Consider the following 21,255-nt stretch of genomic DNA (forward strand, 5'->3'; position numbering starts at 1 on the left):
TTGCAAAGCAGGATTTTCAATGCATTGGACTTGCAGGTGGGGACAGTGAATAATTGGGTCATGAGAATAGGTCCATAAGTATCTGCACATGAACAGGGTAATGCAGAGGTTGAGCACCAGGAAAAAAAAGTAGTCACTTGATGGCAAGTGACATGACACAGCTTTGTTTTCAGCTCCAACACTGCTCCAATGCTGCTCCTCTCCACCAGCACATCTGGGGCTCACATGATAGGTGTCAGGATCAAAGCACTCAATGTGAAAAAACCAGATGATGCTCATCTTTGGCCCTGGCCCAGCTGATGCTCAGCTTTTACCCTGGCTCAGCTGATGCTCAGTTTTTCCCCTGGCCCAGCTGATGCTCAGCTTTGGAACTGGCCACCTGATTATTGATGCTCAGCCTTGTCCATGGCTCAGCTGATGCTCAGCTTTGGCCCTAGCCTAGCTGATTTTCAGCTCTGGTCCTGTCCAAGCTGATTCCCATCTTTTTTACCTGGCCTGGCTCAGCTGATACTCAGCAAGCTGAGCATCAGCTGGCCAGCTAGCCTAGGACTGGGCCAAAGCTGAGCATCAGCTGGGACAGGGCTAGGAGAAGGCTGAGCAAGGACTGGTACAAAGCTGAGAATCAGCTGCGCCAGGACTAGTACAAAGCTGAGCATCACCTGAGAAAGGAATGGTCAAATGGCTTTATTCCAATTCTGAGAGGAAGCTGCGTGAAAAAGCTGAGTATGAGCTGGGCAGAAAAGCTGAGTATGAGCTGGGTGGCAAAGCTGAGTATCAGCCGGACAGAACTGAGGATCAGTTGGGCTCATCAAAAACTGAACAGGACCTCCTTGGTAAATTTTGGAAGTTGAGGAGATGGTTGGGAGATTGGGGTAGATAGTGGATAGATATTGGATAGATGGTGGGTAGCTGGCTGGAGCTGGTGTAATGTCACTTGTCATCAACTGACTATTTTATTTTCCTGGTGGAGACACCTTCAAGTTGGCATGGATCTGAGCAGGTGAAAACAAGTAACAGTCAATGAAATATTGCCAGAGCCATTAGTGATCACTTGTAGAAATGTTGATATTTTGGAAGCCACATCAAGAAAAGATGGACAGAATGTGGCCAGATAAACCACAGAAGCTTGGGGTATACACTTCAGGAACTGTGTGGTGATGGGTTATAAAGGAGAGGGAGTATGGCAGGCTGACCAGACTTTGAGAACCATCCAAAGAGGTCAGACCACCCAGAGCAGGCAGGGAGTTGTTGCTGTTCTCCATGTTGAATGTTTTTGGGGCTTCTCCAAGAGTTGAAAAGCCTGACAGTGACAGTGAGGCAGACATTATTCACTTCAGACGTTGAGAGAAGAGCATGAGCTGCCTGGCTGTTTGCCTGGCTGTTGCTGTGGAACTCACAAGAGATTCAGATGGTGACAAGTGGAGAAGAGAAAAATTAGTGTCATGCTTGCACCGTTGAAGAGGAGGTGGGCCTTCAATGAAGGTTAACCAATATGGATTTCAGGTTGGGGAAATGATCAAAGACCTGTCGATGATGGGATGTTCTGCAAATGGACCCCTATCATGACAGAGGGTCCTTATTTTCTGAAGGAATGGGTAGAGAATGGTGGCCTTGAATGAAAGAAGCCTGGATGTTGTGAATCAGGCCTGGGAGAAGTGGAATGGGCTACTTTGTTGCTATTCACTTCTTTGGGTTTTCTAAAAATGATTGCTCACAAGTGACTGAAAGATAATGTGAATTAAGGTGTGCAAAAAGCCATCTCTCTGCATGTGTATCATTATGGCATCTGGGCTTTGGTGTGGGTTTTTTCTCACACAGAAGGTTATGTGTTCCCGGATGAATGATGCCAATTTGGTATCCAGATGAAGCGCTTTTCAGGTTGAAGATCAACCACATCTTGGAGACACCAAGAGGGTACAGGTGCCTCCTGTTGATTGACCCGCGGTGACAGTTTATATGGCAGATATGGCTGAATTGGGGGAAGAATATGTACAATTAGATTTTTGGGGGCGGGTTGCTGAATGCAATGTTGCTGGCGCACTGGGCCACACGGGATACAAGTACTGGTTTTCAATTTTTTTGGTGTGGTCAATCATGTGCTTAAAGTTATGTGTTGGATCTGGAAAATTTGTAAACCGCAATGGGTAAGAAGGAATGGTTCCAGGAAGAAAGAATTTCATGGGGATGGAGACCACTGAAGAGATGGGTTGGTGGACGTACAAAAACCACATCTGAACGCCATTGTAAAGGTTCTAGGCATTTCACCAACGGGCACAAGCACTTCTGTGAAATGTGGAGATAATGCTGCCTGAAATACTTCAAAAAGTTAGAGATTTGATTGGGATTGGCATAAACAGTCCATGGAGGGCCTAGAAGAAACAGCTAAGGGGGATGGAGCCGTGAAGATGTTACTGTGATTCATGGGTCCTAAGTAGAACCCAGACACTATATGATTCTGTGCTAGAATGGATGAATGGGAGCTCAGGATGGGTGACCGGTCAGCAGTTTGCATGAAGCTCTTCAAGATCTTTAAACTGGCGAATTTCTGTGGAAAGGAGGCAGAAATGCAATCTGCGCAGGAATCCTGCCACTTGGGAGCGCTTATAGGATCCTAGTTGAGTCTGGGACCATTTGGCAAAGGCTGAACATAGAAAACTTGGAGACTGCGTTTTCAGAGCAGAGTCAAGTGTGAGGCTTGTGAGGAGAGCATTGTGGGCGGGTCCAGGTGAACTGTTGAGGGTGCTGTTGCATCTGATGACACAATATTTCCAATCAACACTGAGAGTAGTTCAGGGCGGGTGGGAAGCTGTAGCCACGGCTGAAGCTGATTACTAAATTCTCAGAGACCTATTTGTGCAAGCAATTGAAGACCAACCTTAGGTGTAGGTGTGAATCTGAGTGGGGTAGAATGCCACCAGAAATCACCGAATGAACAGCTGTGCTGGTTGGGGTGTCTTTTAGGCGAATTTCACCTGAGCTGGGCCAGGAGATAGACTTGTGTGTGATTGTCAGAGTCCACACCAGCATGATTTATTCCCCATCCAATCGGCACACAGGGTCAGAATTGTTTCAGATTGGGATCCGGGGACTGTACTGCTTGCTTGTTATTGATAAGACAAGGAAGGGATCGAAGAGCAATAGGGGGAAGGCACTGCAGAAGTATAGTAGGCTAGCATCGCAAAGAAGCGTGAAGGGCATTGACAGAAATCAGGTGAGCATTGTTGACCGGTTTGGTGAAGTGGGGCTGTCTGATCCTTACAGGAGTTACATGCGCTTTACTGATCATGTTTGGTGGATGGAAGATGATGTTGGATTTGAAATGTGAGTCTGCTTGGCTTCAGAGAGCTGCGGCCCAAATCTTTCATTGCTGTTGCTGTGCTTTTCCACCCTGACGTTCGCGCGAATGTCAGGGTGGACATTTCCGCACAGCAAAATGGTCGCCAGCAGCATACTGTTGATGAGACTGGAAGAGATATCGGCATACATTGTTTCTGTCACAACACATATTTCCGACGAGAGATCCGAGTGGGACCAAACAGTGGTGGCAGGCAATCACTTGTGTTCCGGTAAGCCGTACATCAGTTTGGCGGTAAGGCAGGAACCTGATGTAGGAACATTGGCCGTGTGAAACTGTCTTGAGTGTGTCTGATTTGTCATTGATGTGTTAGTCTGGCGGGCTCAAGCAACACAGTTGGATGAGCTTGCCCATTTGTCATGGGAGTTTTGCCGTTGGCAGGCCAATCTACCCTTACAATATAGTATGCAGACTTGAAACCTACACAAACCAAAGAAGCCCTTCAGCGGCTTGTGCAAGCTGGAGGCAATGAGCCTGTCCTTGGGACTGGGGGAGGTCTAGGGATCCTTGGAGATGCCTGTGCCACTGGGATAGTCACGAGCTGCATTGAGATGATACATGCGTGAGGATGCACCACAACCAAACAGGTAAGCTGCCAGGTCGGATGCGTCCACACAGCAGCTGAAACCCCGCTGAGGTTGGTTGGTAATGTACTGTCATCCTGGTGGATTCTTTTTGCTGCACCTGCCGTACATGACATCTCAGGTCTTGTGTTGCCCTTCAGAAGGCAATATGTAGTTCAATGCACCACTGGCCATTCCCCCAGAGGATGTTGAAAAAGGACCTGGCATACTGGGTGAATTGAGATGTGGGTGGTGGGCTAGCAACCAGAAATGTCTGGGCATCACACAGATTAATGACTGGTCTCAAGGAGAGTACATAATCGCCAAAGCGGGCAGAGGGCAGGCACAGGAAAAACTGATGTCCGCTCCCAATGAAAGGGCAATTGAACGGGGACAGTTTTTTGGCAACAGCCGAAGAGATGCACCTATAGGGCATGCATGAGGTAAAACAGACACACCATTGAGGGCCATGGAATTGAAACAAGGGGCAACAGCCAAATAATTCCACACAGAATGTTGAGAATTTGTGGGGCAATGCTGGGAAGCAGCACAAGGGGACAAAGTTTCCCTTTCTGTGTCTTGTTGAGACCAAGAGCCTGCTCTGAAGACTTTCCGGCTTGGAGGCTCTTCAAACGTGCGGTTGGCGTGTATATGAATGCACTTCAGGTGCCCCTCCTCCCACATGCTTTTTGGCACTTACCTTTGCTCTCGCCTGTCCTATCTAGTGCACCATCAACCCAATGATAGAGGTTTGCGGAAATTTCCATCTTGCCAACGCCATTTCAGGCAATATCTATGGTGACGGTGAAAACATCCATTTGGAGACTTGCATAGCATCTCATCCCTTGCCTCCAGAGATCCCAGCTTCATCTCTCCAACAATATCATATCATCCTCAAGTTGACATCTTCAACCGTTCCCGCAATTCTTCAGGACGCATTCACTCAAGTCTTCTTCTCCGGCCAGCTCTGCCTGCGACCCAACAAAAACTTGACGATCGTTGTTCAGCGGGGCAACTGGCAAATTCACCGTGGCCATTTGCACCTTGCGCTTGAATTCGAGAATAGCCATGCGTTTGGGACCGCGCATGTTGTGAAAATCCACTGGAACGAAGTGGTTGGCTGCGCGCGCTATGTGGAATGTGTTGACCCTGGAATGAAGATGGTGAGCCTCTGACAGTACCAATACGGTTTAGCAATCCGCGAATTTGTCATCTTTGCACGTTAAAATGGCGCCTTAGCTCACATATCTATACTTTACAGTCAAACTGGTGCAGAATCAAACTCACACCAACGCATGGGCAGGCACACGAAACGTTTCAAGATGTGGGACCGGGAGATGTGATCAGGTTTGGGAATTTTGCGGCGAAGGCATCAAATTCAGGAAGTGAATTGGTTGCAATAGTTGTAAGCAGAGATATTGATTCATCGACCAGTGCTTGCTGCGGCTGACATCAAAACCCACTTGAATCACAGGTCGAGTGTGCTGTGAAGCTCTCCAGAAGCGAAAAAACTAGATATGGCTTGAGGAACAACCCACAGGAGCAATTCAACCTCAAGGTGTTGGTGTCAAACTATTGAGGAAAGAAAAAGGGAAGCATGAGGAAAAGTCACTAGGTGCAACACTGGGTTGCTACGCTAACCATAGCGGTTAGCGTAGCGTAGCGCAGCGCAAATGCGCTATTTTTTAGCGTAGCGTTAGCGCAATTGCACGCATATGCGCTAACGCTACGCGCACGCGGTGCGCAGCTATTTTAGCTGATAGCGTAGCGTTAGCGCAGATGCGCGCAATTGCGCTAACGCTACTCATGCAGGGCGCAAAAGAGCGCGCGCTACGCTGAGCTACAGCGCCTTTAGCGGGAAAAAAGGGCTTTTTTTCTGCTAAAAGCGCTGTAGCGCAGCGCAGCGTAGCGACTGTGGCGGCGCGCTAACGCTAACAAAGAATTGGCGCGCTGTTAGCGCAGCGTAGCGGCGCTAACAGCGCGCTAACGCTATGCAAAATAGATGGGCGCTTTTTGCCGCTACGCTAACGCGTAGCGCTGAAATAGCGTAGCGTAGCGTAGCGTAGCGTAGCGACCCAGTGTTGCTAGGTGTACATTAAAAATGGTTTAAGTTAGATCAGTTGTGCAGCAGTTGAACAAGCAACAATCCCTCTCCGCTATCTTATCTCTAAAAAACATTCTGAAATTGATTACATGTTGTGCGGGGAGTGTGATATTCCTACTGTTCATGTTGAGGGGCACGGACTGCTGAAGTCGATGCAAGCAAGACTTTTGGCTTTGCCTGGAAAAATGTCCCACTTGTAATGCTGAACATTCTGAATCAGACTGGGCAATATTGGTCTGAAGAATGAGCATTCCCTTACAAAAGATGGTTGGAGAGGGAAAGATTGAATATTGTAATACCAGCAATAAGCTGTATCAGTTCACAACCGGTCATTGATTGACTATCATGGGAGGCAGGGCAGGCTCATGGGTTGGAAAGGCAATCATTTCCGACAGGTCCGATTGATGGCGCCGGTTGTCTGATTCACAATCCAGCCATATGGATTGGTAAAGTCTGGAGTGCTCTTGTTTGTTGGCTATGTAATTTAATTTCGGATGAAAGGGCTAAGCATGACCTTCACATCAGCCTTTGAGGGTGACACATTTCCCACTCTTCAAGCCCATATAAATTTTAGATACAATTCAGACAGAGATTTCTTTTATGTACAGAAGACTAATGGTTACACGGAGAAGGAACCCCTACGACATGGCTTGAGAATGGATCAGCGTTGAATCAATTCAGGCTGTTGGGTAGAGCGTGGGAGTAGAAAAGGAACGGGCGGGTTTGACGTCTCCCAGTGATGAAGAAAATCAGTGGTGATTGCTTCAGCAATGGCATGACGACTCGGTATATGGATATTGGCCAAGATCCTGTTTGTTGAATGAAAGATGGGTGATAGCAGTTTGACAAGGAGGGTGGATAAATTCCTCCAGATGCTTTCTTTGGGATTGCGGACAGTCGTTGAAGCTTGCGAGATTAACAATATTGCTTGGATAAATGACATACATTCAGTGATTCCGGCAACACGGTAATTCCTTGATGCAATGAAGAGGCCGCGAACTCCTCCAAGAACAAAGTAAACGAGTGGCTGAAGATTCTGCTTCTTTGAATACGTCCGGAGTTGGAGATGGGCATCTGGGGGCCCTTGGGTGATATTTGAAGCGGTGTCGGGAGTTGCCAAGGTCTTCTGAGTTTGGCTGGCTGACCTTGTTTGAAGTGCTCGCTGGTTTGACTTTTTTTTGGCTTGGGACATTGGCGGCTCGCTGTTTGCATGGGTGTGGAGAATCACGTAGGCCATGATGACATCAATGATGACATTCCGAAATTCGTGAAGAACATCAAGGGAATGTGAACGCAGCAAGGTGGGATCTTCTGCGTTGTTGTTGCTGTTGACTTCATCTGCCGTTGTATTGTCAAAGCTTGAGGAGCAACTTTTTTGTTTGTCAAGATACTGGAGAACCTGTACCCCCTGCTTCAATTGGTCATTGGCATTATTAAGAGTGACTGGGGCAGGTTGAAACAGGTTTTCGGCCATGATGTCCACAGATGCGGCGACAAGCTTGGCCCATTTGGTGTAGACGACTGGGGGAAGGTGAAGGAATTGGTGAAGGAAGCGCACCAGGGTAGACTCGGGATGGCTTGTTTTGGTCGCAGTGGGTATAAATGAGCAGGGTGGAAGGGCATTGTCTGCGTTACGAAATGTTGACAAAAGCGGAAAGTCAATAATGTCTGGACAGTTCCACTGTTCATTTTGAGCCGGAGACAAGAACTGGGAAGCTAGTTAGGCTGGAGTGGTTAGTACATTGTTGGGGCGGAGCATACAATATGTGAAACACCCACCAGCCCCACTAATAGATTTGATCCAATTGGCATAGGTACAGGTTGTGCGCTCAAAGCGGAACGGGCTGTTGGCTGGGGGTACTGCCTGCATCGAGCGAGCACATGTCTGAGCCAACGGAGTGAGGGATTTCCAGGTAGCTTGATATTTGTGCCAGTTGGGTTTTGAACCATCGAGTTCCTCGTGAATCTTGACAACCTCTCTTCGTATGTAATCAGACAGGAGTATGGTGAGGGGGCGTTGCCACTGGTGGAGGTCTGGGGGTGGCCGGGAGGGGCCGGGTCTTGTAGGTCAGAAGCAGGCTGAGATTGGTGTTTGTTGGTGTCATTGTGAACCGCGGGGGATTTGTTGGAAGGTGTGATCTGATCAGTTGAGCTTGTTCCTGCCGCAAAGGATGCAGTAGAGCCGGGTGCCGAAGCTGGTTGCATTTCGATTGGATCAGGACAATTGTGAGAGGCAGGTTCGGGGCCTCCGGAAGGCTCAGGGAGAGGTCCAGTCACTGTGATGGTTGGGACGCCATGCATATTGGTTGTGCCGGGTGACGAGAGTGTGGGTCTGTCGGTGTCTGGGGTGGAGGATTTGCTGGTGTAGCCACTGTGGTCTGGATCTCTGGTTTGAGAGATATGGTTGGTTGTGGATTGATCAACGTCACTGCCTGAAGGCGCATTGGGTGTCTTGGCCAGTAGATCAACAGGCTTAATGCAAGCAGACCTCTTTCCATGTTTCCTGGGAGGGTTTTGGTGTGCAGATGAGCGTGAGCTTGAGCTTGACTTTGGTTTTGGAGGCCGGCGGATGCGAATTGCCTCTTCCACAGGCATGACTCCTGTTTCCTCAAATGCTGAAGTTGACCATCAGTTGATGGAGATGATGAACCCTTGAGTGCATTGGTGCTTACCACGTTTGCTGGCGCAAAGCAAAGTTGCAAGATCCTTGGCAAGACGTTTGCAGCTACGTGGGAGTTGGAGGTTAAGGACAATGTTGGCAGCATTGTTGGCGGTAGTAATTGACTGGAGAAACTCTTCAGCTTTTATTTCTTGGATCTCTGTGTCGAGGATGGCTTCTTCGGGTTGGAGAGGAGCAGGTGGCCTAGAATCTCCGGATCGGACGAGAAACTCGGCAAAACTTGGAGCGGGTTGGAAGGGCGGTGGATTGTTTTGATCAAAGGCTTTTTGGGCTGCGTTGGAGGAATTAGTGAGCATTTCAGGTTGGTATCTGGCGACACTCACATATCTCACTTACTAGGGGGTGGGGTGTTGGAGCAGGAGTCATCACTCGGATGGTTGGGATCGCGCGCTGTTGGGGCCGCAGGAAGGCCTGAAGGGTTTGCTACAGGGTTAGGATTCATGACTGGGCTCGCTTTTGGATGGGTGGTTGTCGTTGGTGGAAGTGGGCAAGGGCCAGAGGAGGAGAAGACAAGCTCAGAGGGATTGTTGATGATGGTGGGGGGAATACCTGGATTGGGAACAGTGAAAACGGAGTGTCTTATAAGCCTGTGGCTGGTGTGGGGTCCCTTTCTTGGCTGGTTCCTTTGTGATCAGGGACCATCTTCTGAGGGCTTTGCTGAACTGTTGGTTTGGATAGGTGAAGTCAGCACATGCAAGCTGATCTGCAAGCTAAGCTGATTGCTCTCTGACGCAGCAATCATTTTGCATCAACAACCAAGCAAGCTATGCCTGTGCATGAGTGCCCCAATGCCGTGTGTGTTTATTGCATTGGTGGCATTGAGCGTGTGACTGATTTGTGCCTTGCGCCAAAGTCCGGCAACGGTGGCTAACCAAGACCCCCGGTTGGCGCCACAGTGTCAACCACGGGGGAACCTTCCCAAAAACCCAGCGTGCAGCTGTGTGATGGATGTCCACCCTGACGTTCGCGCGAAAGTCAGGGTGGACATCCATCACACAGAGATCAAAATATTTCTCAACTGGCCCCCTGACCAGTAAAAAGCTCTCAGTTCTTGGGACATATTCCCGGCCAAAACCGTTCCAAGCAGAGCTTCAACTGAGACCACTCTCTCCTTTGGATGCCGGGTGTGAACCATGCACCATGCTCTGCTTCCGGCGTACCTCAGTTTGCTGGAAGGAGGGCATGGTGTACCGGATTTGCAGTCAGATTTCCCTCCTCACAAGCCTTGCCCGGAAAATCGGTGGCATCAGCCCCCACAGTCAGCTCCCCTTTGCCATTGAACTCTCAGGAATCACCAATGAGGGCCAAGGACAGCGCGGCTGATAAATATGTAAACCATTAGACCTGTTAACCCTGCCAGATAGCGTCTGGATCCAGTCGGTGTCTGTAGGAATGCTTGTGGGAGCAGGAGCCGCGGGCCGAGCCAGCAGCATATTCACAGGTCAAGCATAGGACCCTGAGAGGGATGAAAAATCAGGAGCGGTTGAGCTCACAAGGAATCTCTCCCAATTTGACTCGCTGGTGCCTATGAAGGGGTTGCTGGTCGGCTCAACTCCACGTGATCCTCAGACTTCTTGTTCGGATCAAGTGGCAAGCCACAATGGAGACCCCAAAACCTTTTTGTTTATGGAAGTCTCGCATGGAGGGAACCTTCAGTTGGTTAGCTCTCTTGTGATATTGCGCTGGGGCAAGAACAAAATCTTGTGGGTGTGATTGGTGATAATCTGAGGAAGGTCTGTCAAAGTGATCATGATTCACCGGGGGTTTCCAGAGCGAGTGGGATTGCTGGGAAGGTCCTGATTGGGTGTTGTGGTGATGAAGGGAAGGCTGGAGGGGTGTGCAGGAACGCCAGGATGCATGACCGGGTTGTTGCTAATGGGCTGGGATGTTTGGAGCACTTGACAACAGCCACCAAAGGAGCCAACCAGAATTTAGCAATTTAAAAAGGTCAGAAAGATGGGGCTGGGTCAAAAACATATGCTGCGTGTAAAACTGTGACATCTCTGGCAGTAGGCAGAGGCCCCTATTAGGTGAACTCTTCTTGATCAGGGAAGATCTCCATTGATCTTTGCAAGAATGCTGCTGGGGTGAGGACGGGTCATCGCATGCAAGCTGATTGCACTGTGAGACAGCAAGTCTCCATGACAGTTTTGCTTGAGGGGTCAAGTCAGGTCTCCTTGCCACAAGGACGCTCAGACATCGCATGAGTGTTTATGCGTTGAGCGTCTAACACCGTCTTGGCTGGGGATAATGTCCAGGACGTTTGGCAGGCAAAGACACCCTGGTGAGCCAAGACAAGAGGGGTTGGGGGCCACGGGGGAAACACCCCGGAGTTCCCGCAAGCAGCTGTGTGATAGATGTCCACCCTGACGTTCGCGCGAACGTCAGGGTGGACATCACACAGTGTTCATCCACCGTTCAACTCCCATCCCACCCGCACGGTGGATGAGTGACTTGAGACATATCCGGTGCAATACAGCTGGCTCTCCCCGAACCTGGCAGCCCACCATGGTAAGTTCAAGAAACAATCACGCACAGATAATACTACCTTTGCACCAACATATATGCATTGCACGGAAGATCAGCTGCATCAGCCCTCACACCTTTCAGCATCGGTTTGTAAAAACCCAATAATAAATTCCAATCCAGCCCAAAGGAAGGAGTGACCACTGAAACTCATAGCAAGACTAATCTACATGCATTCCTCCGCCAACAGCCTTGTTACCCCTGGCCGTCATACTCCCGCTTGCCGCAGTAGCTCCGTGTCGAGCCAGTGACGCATTCCCAGGCGGAGGATTTGAAGGCGAAGTATAATTACAGAGGCAGAGCTGTTCAAGGCCACGCGCAATCTCTTCAAGGCCGCATGCTGGTGCCTTCGAAATGGTTTGCTGCTCGTATTTACTCAACATTTTCCAATAACTTGGTTTGTAGCAATCAACAGGCAAGCCACGGGGCACACCGAGCAAGCCTTTAGTTCTCTTGAAGTTGCGGGCTGATTGGCCGTAGAGTCGCTCGTTAGTTGAGATTGTCTTGTGATGTTGCGCTTGCACAATGACCATCTTATCAAGGCAGTGGAGGACCAAAGTCAGGTGATTTCTTCGCCAATCCGGGACCAAACTGATAGGGGCATCATTGCCAGGTCCATCCTTGATGTCAGAACCGCACTCCTTCTGTTCCACAGCATGTGCCAATGCCACGTTCTGCTTGAACATTTTGTTGACCATGCCACATCAATTCTCCCTGATCTTGAACATGAGGCCCCAATGTTAATAAACACTCACCAACTGAAGTCATATGTAAATCAGGTGAAAACTGGCAACTTACTCTCTTTCGCCATTGTTGGTATTGCGCCTTGGCGGTGTTCGATGATTTCTTCTTCTTGTAGGATTCAGACCCCAGTTTGTGCAACTCCCAAATCTCGCGCGCCTTTTTCTGAACCCATCGTTTGATTATACTTGGTGCCTGGCCAGCAAGCTCGTCCGAGACCGGCATTGTTCGACGCAGCCATTCAACGGACCTTGCCGCCAGTACATCAATAATCGTGGAGTTCCAAGCGGATGAAGGGCCCCTTTCCCAGTCAAAAGTCACCATGGAAATCCCTGCCAACGCCAGAGCCCTCTCCACATCGGCTTTGGTTTGCAAGTTCAGAGGCTTCAAGCCATTAGGGTTGTTGTCCTTTTGGGAAGCTGGGGTGAATACCGGCAAAACCACATTCTTGCGAATCTCCTTTTCAGCAAGTGAAACGTAGTAATCCTGCTGGGCAATAGTTTTTGAGGACAGAGCCGCCCAAAGACCTTCAAGTTGAGTTATAATAGTGCAAGTCCTCCTTTCAATCCAATACAATTCCTCGAGTTCTTTTGGTGTTGGAGCAGGGGGATAATCTTGAAGCTTTTCCGGACAGCCAAGAAACAACTTCACAAACCCTTGGATACCCCAAGAGTACTTATCGCAATGTTCCGCCAGACCACCTTTCTGAGCAATTCTCGCTGCACGCTGCCGAACTCGCCGCTCGCTCTGCGCCTCTTGCGCAACATTCCTTGCTTTCCTCGCCTCCTCCACCACAAATTTGGGATCCAAGCCAATTTTGTCAGAGTTTTCTGCGGATTTGTTGTTGGTTTGTGCCTGCTCCTCATCTGTGTTGCCCCACGCGTCAGAAAAAATCATACGGGATGAATTTCAGTATGAATCAACTTACCGTCACCATCACCATCAGTCTGCATGCGGTCACCGGCGGCTTGGAATCGCGGAACCAATTGATTGACTAGGCGGGCAATCCATTCCGCATCTTTGTCGGAATTGGACGGTCCGCCGTTGGGGCCAGAAGCAGCCGGAGGGCTTGGACCCGGAGCGTTTGCATTAGGATTTGTCAACATAGGAGACGTTGCTCAAGAAAAAAGATAATGAACTGTGTGTTGAAGCCTTACAAGACTCAGGGGGAACTCCAAGACAGTCAGAGAGGACGAGGGGACCAAGAGGAGTAGAAACTGCAACACAACGGGGGAATTGTTGAAATGTTCTGCAGACAACAAAAGCTCCACCTAAGGTTAAACTCAGGGTGGTACATGGCTGGACCGAGAGAAACGTTTGTCACAGCCTTCATCCCCCCTTCTCCACCAAATCCTCCTCTCCCCTGCACAATCCCCTTTGACAATACAAGTCATTTGTTTTCAGTGAGGCTTTCCCAGCCCTAACTCATTATAAACCAAATCAAGCCCAACATCTCTCTCAGCAATCCAACCAAACAGATCATCACCCCTTTGAACGTGAAACCACTTACTGCAGACCCCAATCCTACTGGACTGATTGTTTCAGTTGCAAATCCAAATGTCCCCGCAATGTTCTTCATCATTGCCGCATGACCTATTATACCTTCACTGTCAATCACAGCGAATGGTTCATGCTTACCCTGAACGAGCCAACAGTTGAGATCAGGATAATTTCTGTACGGATCTTCATTGACCGGTACCTCTTGAAACGGTTTGACCACTATCCAAATTCTGCCTGGGGTGTCATCTGAACGGAAAATCCACTCTATCTCTCCGAATTGCTGACAATTTCCAAGGTAGAACTCAACCAAAGAATTCCCATAGTGATGCTGACTTGAGGAAAACGTCTTCCTATTTAGGGAGATACTTATTACTACGTTCACTTGAGGATTGATCCCATGGTTTGCAGGAGCAACACGCGACTTCCTTTGTGGCCCCGCTTTATGAGCCACGGCACGTTTCCACTTCAAAAACAAAGGCTGATCTAAGCTTGTTTTTGTCGCTTCACTGTCAGATCAATCCTCTGCCAAATGTTTATCAACGGCTGCACCATTCAGTAGGCTTTTGAGTGTTGAGTGCATATGCCATTTGTGAGTCAAAGTCTTTGGTATCTCGTCTATCACATTGGGTGGAAGAGTGAGTAAGTACATGTCATTAAGGTACCACATAGGGAAAAACTAGAGCTCACCCGGATGATGATTTGTAGGAAACTTCTGTAACATCCCATTCACCCGCTCTTTAGCCCGACCGCGGTGGACCAAACCTCCTGATGACCTCAGTGTAATGCTGGGTAAGATGTAAATTTGGCTTACTCAGTTCTGCTGGCCAACCTTCCTGAAGACATTTCCGGTAGAGCAATATCAAATCATCAAGTTCGGAGAGGTCCTTGGTTTTGATCTTGGGTAGCGTCAGGAAATGCGTAATCTGACCTAAAGTGGTGGTTGACTCTAGAAGCTTCAAAATTCGATTTTTGCTTTCCGCTGTCCCTGCCTCCTCAGAAGCTATGACCCACAATGGAATTAGAGCTATTGTATAATAAACTTTGTATAAAATCAGCCATTCTGCTTCCTTCAGGGAACCTTGGCTGGCCGAGCCCAAGTTGCGTGGAACTCAATCAACCCAAGAGGGAACTACTGTGCGAAGAATTGTCCGGTGGACAAAATCAAGTTCTTTGGGTGAAATGCGGGGTTAATCCTTGTCTTGCCCATGGGGGAGAAGTTTCTTTGTGCGGCGGCCACCAGTGATTGTACAGTCACTGCCACCAGGCTCCTCAGACTCGGCAGTTTCCTCGTCTTCACTGTTGGCATACAGTGCTCTCTTGCAGCGGCGTAGGTCGTAGGAGTGCGTGGAAAATGGTTGCAAATCGGACTGAGAGCTTGATCCGGATGGATTCTGATTGGCCGCCAGGATGGGAGGATTAACATTCCTCCGTCTGCGTTTGACACTCATCCCTGGTGCAGAAGTCTCTTGAACCTTGGCAAGTTTTTGTTTCCCTTTCCGCCGTGTTGTGGGCCGGAACACTTCATTGAAAGCAGGCTCCTTGTAGGAGGCGTCGTTCTGCCACTCTTCATCTAATTCTTGCATAGACTTGAGTTGCGCGCCAGCCAACGGTAAGGACATGAATCTGACACTATGATCCTTGAGATCACCAAGCACTAGCGCATGCATCAACTCAATGGAGCAGTGCTCAACCGGCCGCCAGTAGGGTAATTGGTTAAGCACACTCCACCTTGCTCCGTGCTTCTTAGTGTACTTTGTTCTTTCTGTGGCGTTCTGAAGAGTCAACCAATGTGAAGCATGTTGAAGGTGTTCCTCGCTGGTTCGTCTGGGAAACTTGGATGTATCCGTCTCCTCCAAGTTGGTCCTAGGTAACAGACAGAAAGAACAGAAGAAGGTCGCGGCATGACTCCCAAATCCAGCAGTCTTACGGAGGGCTGGAAGGTCTGCAATTAGTGGGAAGATGGCCACTTGGATCTTCCTCCCCGTAGGATGCAGACTTGTTGCTTTGTAGTTTACGCCTTTCCAGAACTCATTCAGCTCATCAACTAAAGGCTGTAAGACATGGTTCAGCTGCTGGAGTTTTGGCTCGGTTGGCCCGGGAATAACCCCAAAAAGAAAGATATTTTCCACCTTGTAACAAGATGTTGCCAGTAGATTCAAGCAAACCATTGTGATTGCTCCCACAGATTTGTGCTTTCCAAGATTCGAGCTACCTTCGGCGTTGAACCAGTCTAGATACAGGCTAAAGACCAAGTTTCCCGAAGTGTGTGTATAGGTCCCGGTACCTTCATTGGCATCTGCGAATTCTCGCCAGACAGAGCCGTGCCACAATGCCCCTACCTTTCACAAAAACTCTATAGGTCAACAATCCCGCTGTGGTCCATAGTTGATAGTACTCTTCACACCAACACATACACATCCTCATTTCCATACCAACAATGCTGTCAGCCACAGAGTACATGTCACAGTACCTTACACGTACCAAGTACCTGCAATTGTTCACATTACATATAGTACATTCCTTTTTACGCCTCTATTACATATGTATATCATTAGATACAAGCTTAAGAATTTACTCCTGTTACACATTACATTACAGATAACCATAGTTAAATACAGTCACCATAATGTACTGTTGTTATGAGAGTTAAGTTACGTGCAACAGTAAGATTACAATACATTGTAATATTACTGTACACGTGAAATACACCAAGACAGGTATCACTCATTTATCCCCTGTTACGCCTCAGTACCTATTTACATAACATATTGGTTATGATATAAATACATAAACAATACATGATGTAATCCAATTCAAAGAGCACTGAATGGAATCAATGATTGGTTATGATCAGCTAGTGTACACAGCTACTGATCCAGGATCAGTACTGATCATTACACTGCCCTGATCATTTCCAATGTTGATCCTCATGAGGATCTGCTTCTCTTGAGCGCTTCCAGTTCCCCCCTGGTCCTGAAGCGCCTCCAAGCGCCTCATGTTCCCTCCTGCTCATTCCCCTCTATATAAACACGCCCCCCAGGACTGTTTATCCCTCAGAATATTATTACAGCAAAGTTTAACCCATACTATAGTTAAACAGTGCTTTCATTCTCACCCATCATTCAATTCAGGAATACTCTCAACTCTTGATTACCCTTACCTTCCTGTAGGTAAAACCACGAACCCAAGTTGAGTTATTCCTTGGATGCCTATTAACACCCTGTGTTGATCTGGATGCGCCTTAATTGAGCAAGCCTCTCAGTCAAGATTACTGATAGAGTGAAACCTTTTACAGGTCTTACCACGAACCCATTGGCCCATCCTAGGCATCTTACACCATCATCTTGATAGTAACAACCCTCTCAGACACGGTTAGTTACCTACAGGCTGACAATTGGGGGTCTGGCCTATTATTTATCCGTGATTCTCACTCCCAAACCGTGATAATCATACTAACATACCTATTTCCTTACCATTTTTACGCCAAAATGTCTTGTTAAAAGACAAATGACAACCATTATCTGTGATTTCAAACCCAACTCCAACCTCCTGAAATTACAGAAATACACGAAGGAAGACCCTAATAACTTTGAAGTCCAAGAACACGTCAGAAAAACCCATACACTGATTGGAGAGGACCAATTCTACACCTGTACCTGGATTACTTACAGTACTCTTTGGATAACTTGTATCTATCATCCTGACGGTACACTTATTGATACTACTGAAGAATCAGAATTTATGTAAGAAGAACAAACTAAACTTGTTAGAAAACCACAACTTACAGCTTTCCCATTTGGATATCCTCCCTTTGACGAGGAATACTGCTCTTATACAGAACATACCTCCTACTCCACGCTTCCCCCCTTCACTTCTGACGGCCCTCCCCCGCAACTTACGCGCAGAAAGAGAAGTCAAATCATTAACTAAATTTCCCGTGATTGTGTCTTAGATTCTCCCTTATTTTCTCATCATTTTCCTAGACTCTTCACCCTGTTTCCTTCTATAAAACCGGAAAAATCCATAAAAAATCATCCTATTGTTGACTATCTCTCTATTTTTTACTGGAAAAATTCTCTTTATTTCGCCAAAACCCATAGAAAGTAAATCATACACACTTGGTTGACTCTACACAGTGAAATTCCAGTGAATTTCATTCATTTTCTCTGCGGAAAACACACCGGAACGCTTGTTCCCCCCAAAAGGAGAATAGATACAAAAATTCTGAGTAGACCAATCGAACCGCAAGGGTCGATTTACACTACTAGGTTTTTTTCGTGAGACTCCAAACTCTACCATTCCTACGGCAGGAAAGCATTTGTACTGCATTCCCACTCGAGAGCGCATTAGGTCGCGGGACTAAGTGGTACTACATACACCGTGCGCATCCTGTGTATACAGGATCTACATAACTCAATTACAGTTCAATTATACTGTACTACTGTATTACCCCGGATCTGCAAGGATCTACAGGGATTTACACGCTAGACGCACTCCACCTAACTCAATTAGAGAGCGCATACAGGCGCATACCTACCGTACATACCCCCCTCGAGCCGCAACCCTCGAGCAGGATCACTTCAACACCTGTAGCTCCTGATCTAGAGCAGCTACAGACGATCTTAGACCGCCGATCAAACCGCGCGAACCTAGCGGATCAGACTAGAAGTGACATACCTAGCCTACAGATCCCAAAAGCGCTGTACAAGCGCATCAATACTTTCCCTCCTCTTGTAGAAACGTTGTTCCAAGAGTTTAAAAGGACCTCCACTCCACGCCGTTTGAGCAATCAACAAACCAAGTTGATACACTTCTGCGCCACCATCTCAGCTTTCATTCAACAAAAATTCAGACCTTTCCATCGACAGGAAAAAATTCCTACACTGATTTTCCGGCAAAATCACTATAACTTTAAAAGTACTCAGAAAATCCAAAATCTGAAAAGTACATCTTTTTCCTTACCCTTTTCCCGTCAGATTGGTATTTTTTTAATACTAATATTTTCGTGTTTTCATTGTGTACAGTGTCCACCAACGTTGACACCCTCACCCCAGAACTTCAATCCCTTGGAGTTACGGACAAAAACACGCAACCCCGTGAGGCTAGAGAGGAAACCACTGATACTAATCAGCGCGCAGATTCCCCAGCCATCTCTGATAAATCTTCAGGTACATTACACCTGAAGAAATTCTCTAAATAAAAACAAAAAATACCTACTGAACCAAATTACTTCTATTATGTCTCCTCCTTCTCTCAGAACTCGAGGTTATAATGGAAGAACCCGCTCATCAGACCCAGGCAGAGGATTTCCACCTGCGTCAGTTCTTCCACCTGCTAAACAACCTGTAGCAGATAAAATTATATACGCTACAAAGAAAGGAAAAACTGAGAATCTATCTTCTCCTAACAGTCTTGACGGAAGAGAAGTTCGAGCGCTACTATTACAGGATGAAAGGCTACAAGACGTGGCTCAAGGACGTGCGCAACCGCAGAAGCCACGCGGCAATAATAGCGCATCTCAAGTATTGCCGGGCGGATTTCCAGGCGATGATAGATCTCAAAGGATTAACATCCACCTTGAAGAGGACGAAGGATTGGAATCCAATGGAGATCAGTTCAGAATCCCTCCTAATCCACCAGCCGTCCCGCAGACGAAACCACTCTCCATTAAGAAGCCCGCCGCGCCGCAGACCAGCTTCAAGACCCCAATCACGCAGGGGGAGAAATGTGAATTCCAGACACCCACGGAATACTGGGCGCAATCAACAATGGCGCAGTCAAATCTACGAAGAAATGATACGCCTGGGCAGATCCCTCCAAGGCACTTATCAACATCTGGAGCAGGGCAAAATAGCCCGCCAAGAGCGTCAGATGGACCTAGATCCTTAAATAGTTCCCACTTTTTTAGTAGTAATAGTAACTCTGGTTCTGAACACGCATCACATGTCCCAGAAATTCTAAATGTTGTTAACAATCCAGATACTCCTTTCAGAACTGCTCTACATGTGTACACAGAGAATCTTAACTTTGTTGTAGAAAGAATTACGCAAAGTAACAAAGAACTGTCATCAGATCTTAAGAAATTGTGCCACAAAGTTACACAGCGTGTAGATGAGCAAGTAAATTCTGAAGATGATGCCTTCACTGTCATCTTGAATAAATTGGAGAGTATGGATAAGAAGCTTGATGAAGCGCCCTCTGCTCTTGAAATATTGAGTACCCAAGTTACTAGATCACTGGCTAGAACTGAAGAACTGGTTGAAGATCAAGAAAATGCCGACCAAGAAATATTACAGAAGTTGAATTTGTTAGAATCACGCTTCAGAACCCTGCAGAATGATACTAAAGATAAAATTACGTCACAATTTACCACATTTGAAGATGTAGTAAACAGGTTTGAGAAACAAACCACGGACACAGCATCAAAACAAGATAAATTGGAAACTATAATTTTACAAGTAATAAATTCTATTAACAATATTGGACACTCATCACCTAATCCCCCGGTGAAAGAGAGCGTGAATAAAGATACCCCACCCCATATGCAGGCCAGCAGCAGTTCAACAAGAGTGAAATCTGACAGAGCACCTAATGTGAACTCCCCACCTCACAAAGCAGAAAATTCAGATTCAGATGATAGTGATGTAGAAATTCCACTACCAACTCCCAACAGAAGAACAACATCTTCTACTCCACGTAATTTTCCAACAAATGAAGAGGACAAAGCCATTCATAAATTAGTATTAGCCAATTTACCCAAAATAAGTGAATGGGCCACATTTTCTGGCAAAGGAGAATATGACCATTACAAATTTATAGAATGGATTGACAGTTTACAGGATGATACAAATGCACCAGATCAAATCATTTGTTCCAAACTTAATTCATTATTTACAGGACCAGCAAACATATGGTACAACAATAGAAAGAAAGAAGTTCAAGGACCAAAAGATTGGGCCTTCTGGAAAGCAGAAATCATTAAGAAATATAGCTCCCCTGAATGGAAAAGAAAAGTTAGAGATGCCTTTAGAAGATCTAAATTTGACGTGTATGGTGAGACTGAACCTTCTGAATGGGTTACCAGCCAAGTTAAAAGGATACAAGCTGTGGAAAGACACTTGGATAACCAATCTATCAATGATAAATTACTGTCTCAACTTGACCCCAAAACTGAGTACAAAATGCGCCTAGCTATCAGAACTAATGATGACACTTCAGAATTCATCAACCAACTTGAAAGTATAGTGAATGTTTGTAAGAAAGACAAAGCTAGAAGCAAAACAAGCAGAAGAGACAATTACAAAGATAAGAGACCTGAGACCAAAGAACCAGCAGCTCCTAAAGAAATTACATGCTATGAATGTGGTAAGACTGGGCATAAGTCTACCAAATGTCCCAAGAAGATCAGCAAGAAGATATCAGTGATTCAGAGTGAAGATAACCAATTACCATCTGACACTATTAGCATTTCCTCAGGAGAATCCCTTCCTAGTGACTCTGATGACTCAGATGATGAATCAGCAAGCAATTCTAATCACGCCATTACATGTAAAGCAGACAGGCTTATATCTAATATTTCCAAGATCCCAGAGGATAAAGCCCCACATAATATTAGGAAGTTACCAGTAGTTAAACCTGACCAAGTAGGTAATATGCACACTACAGGAGGAACCAACACTACTAATATACTATGTAACAAGTATAAACTCAAATGTCTCATTGATGGCGGAGCATTCTGTTCAATAATTAGCCCCAAATTATTAGACACTATTATGCCTGACTGGAA

The 21,255-nt window shown here is 46.9% G+C and overlaps 1 protein-coding gene across 1 annotated transcript; it reads right to left on the reverse strand.

Annotated features, from left to right (window-relative positions):
- Positions 1–8,165: 8,165 nt before the first annotated feature.
- Positions 8,166–13,075, reverse strand: PtA15_12A334 (uncharacterized protein; the record flags this gene model as incomplete). The annotated part of the gene is made up of 4 exons (XM_053161932.1): positions 8,166–8,217; positions 8,343–8,525; positions 10,461–10,599; positions 12,898–13,075. 4 exons carry the CDS (start codon positions 13,073–13,075, stop codon positions 8,166–8,168), a joined length of 552 nt encoding a protein of 183 aa, XP_053025900.1.
- Between the last annotated feature and the right edge of the window lie 8,180 nt (positions 13,076–21,255).

The sequence above is a fragment of the Puccinia triticina genome, chromosome 12A (assembly GCF_026914185.1).
Source record: "Puccinia triticina chromosome 12A, complete sequence".
NCBI classification, from domain to species: Eukaryota; Fungi; Basidiomycota; class Pucciniomycetes; order Pucciniales; family Pucciniaceae; genus Puccinia; species Puccinia triticina.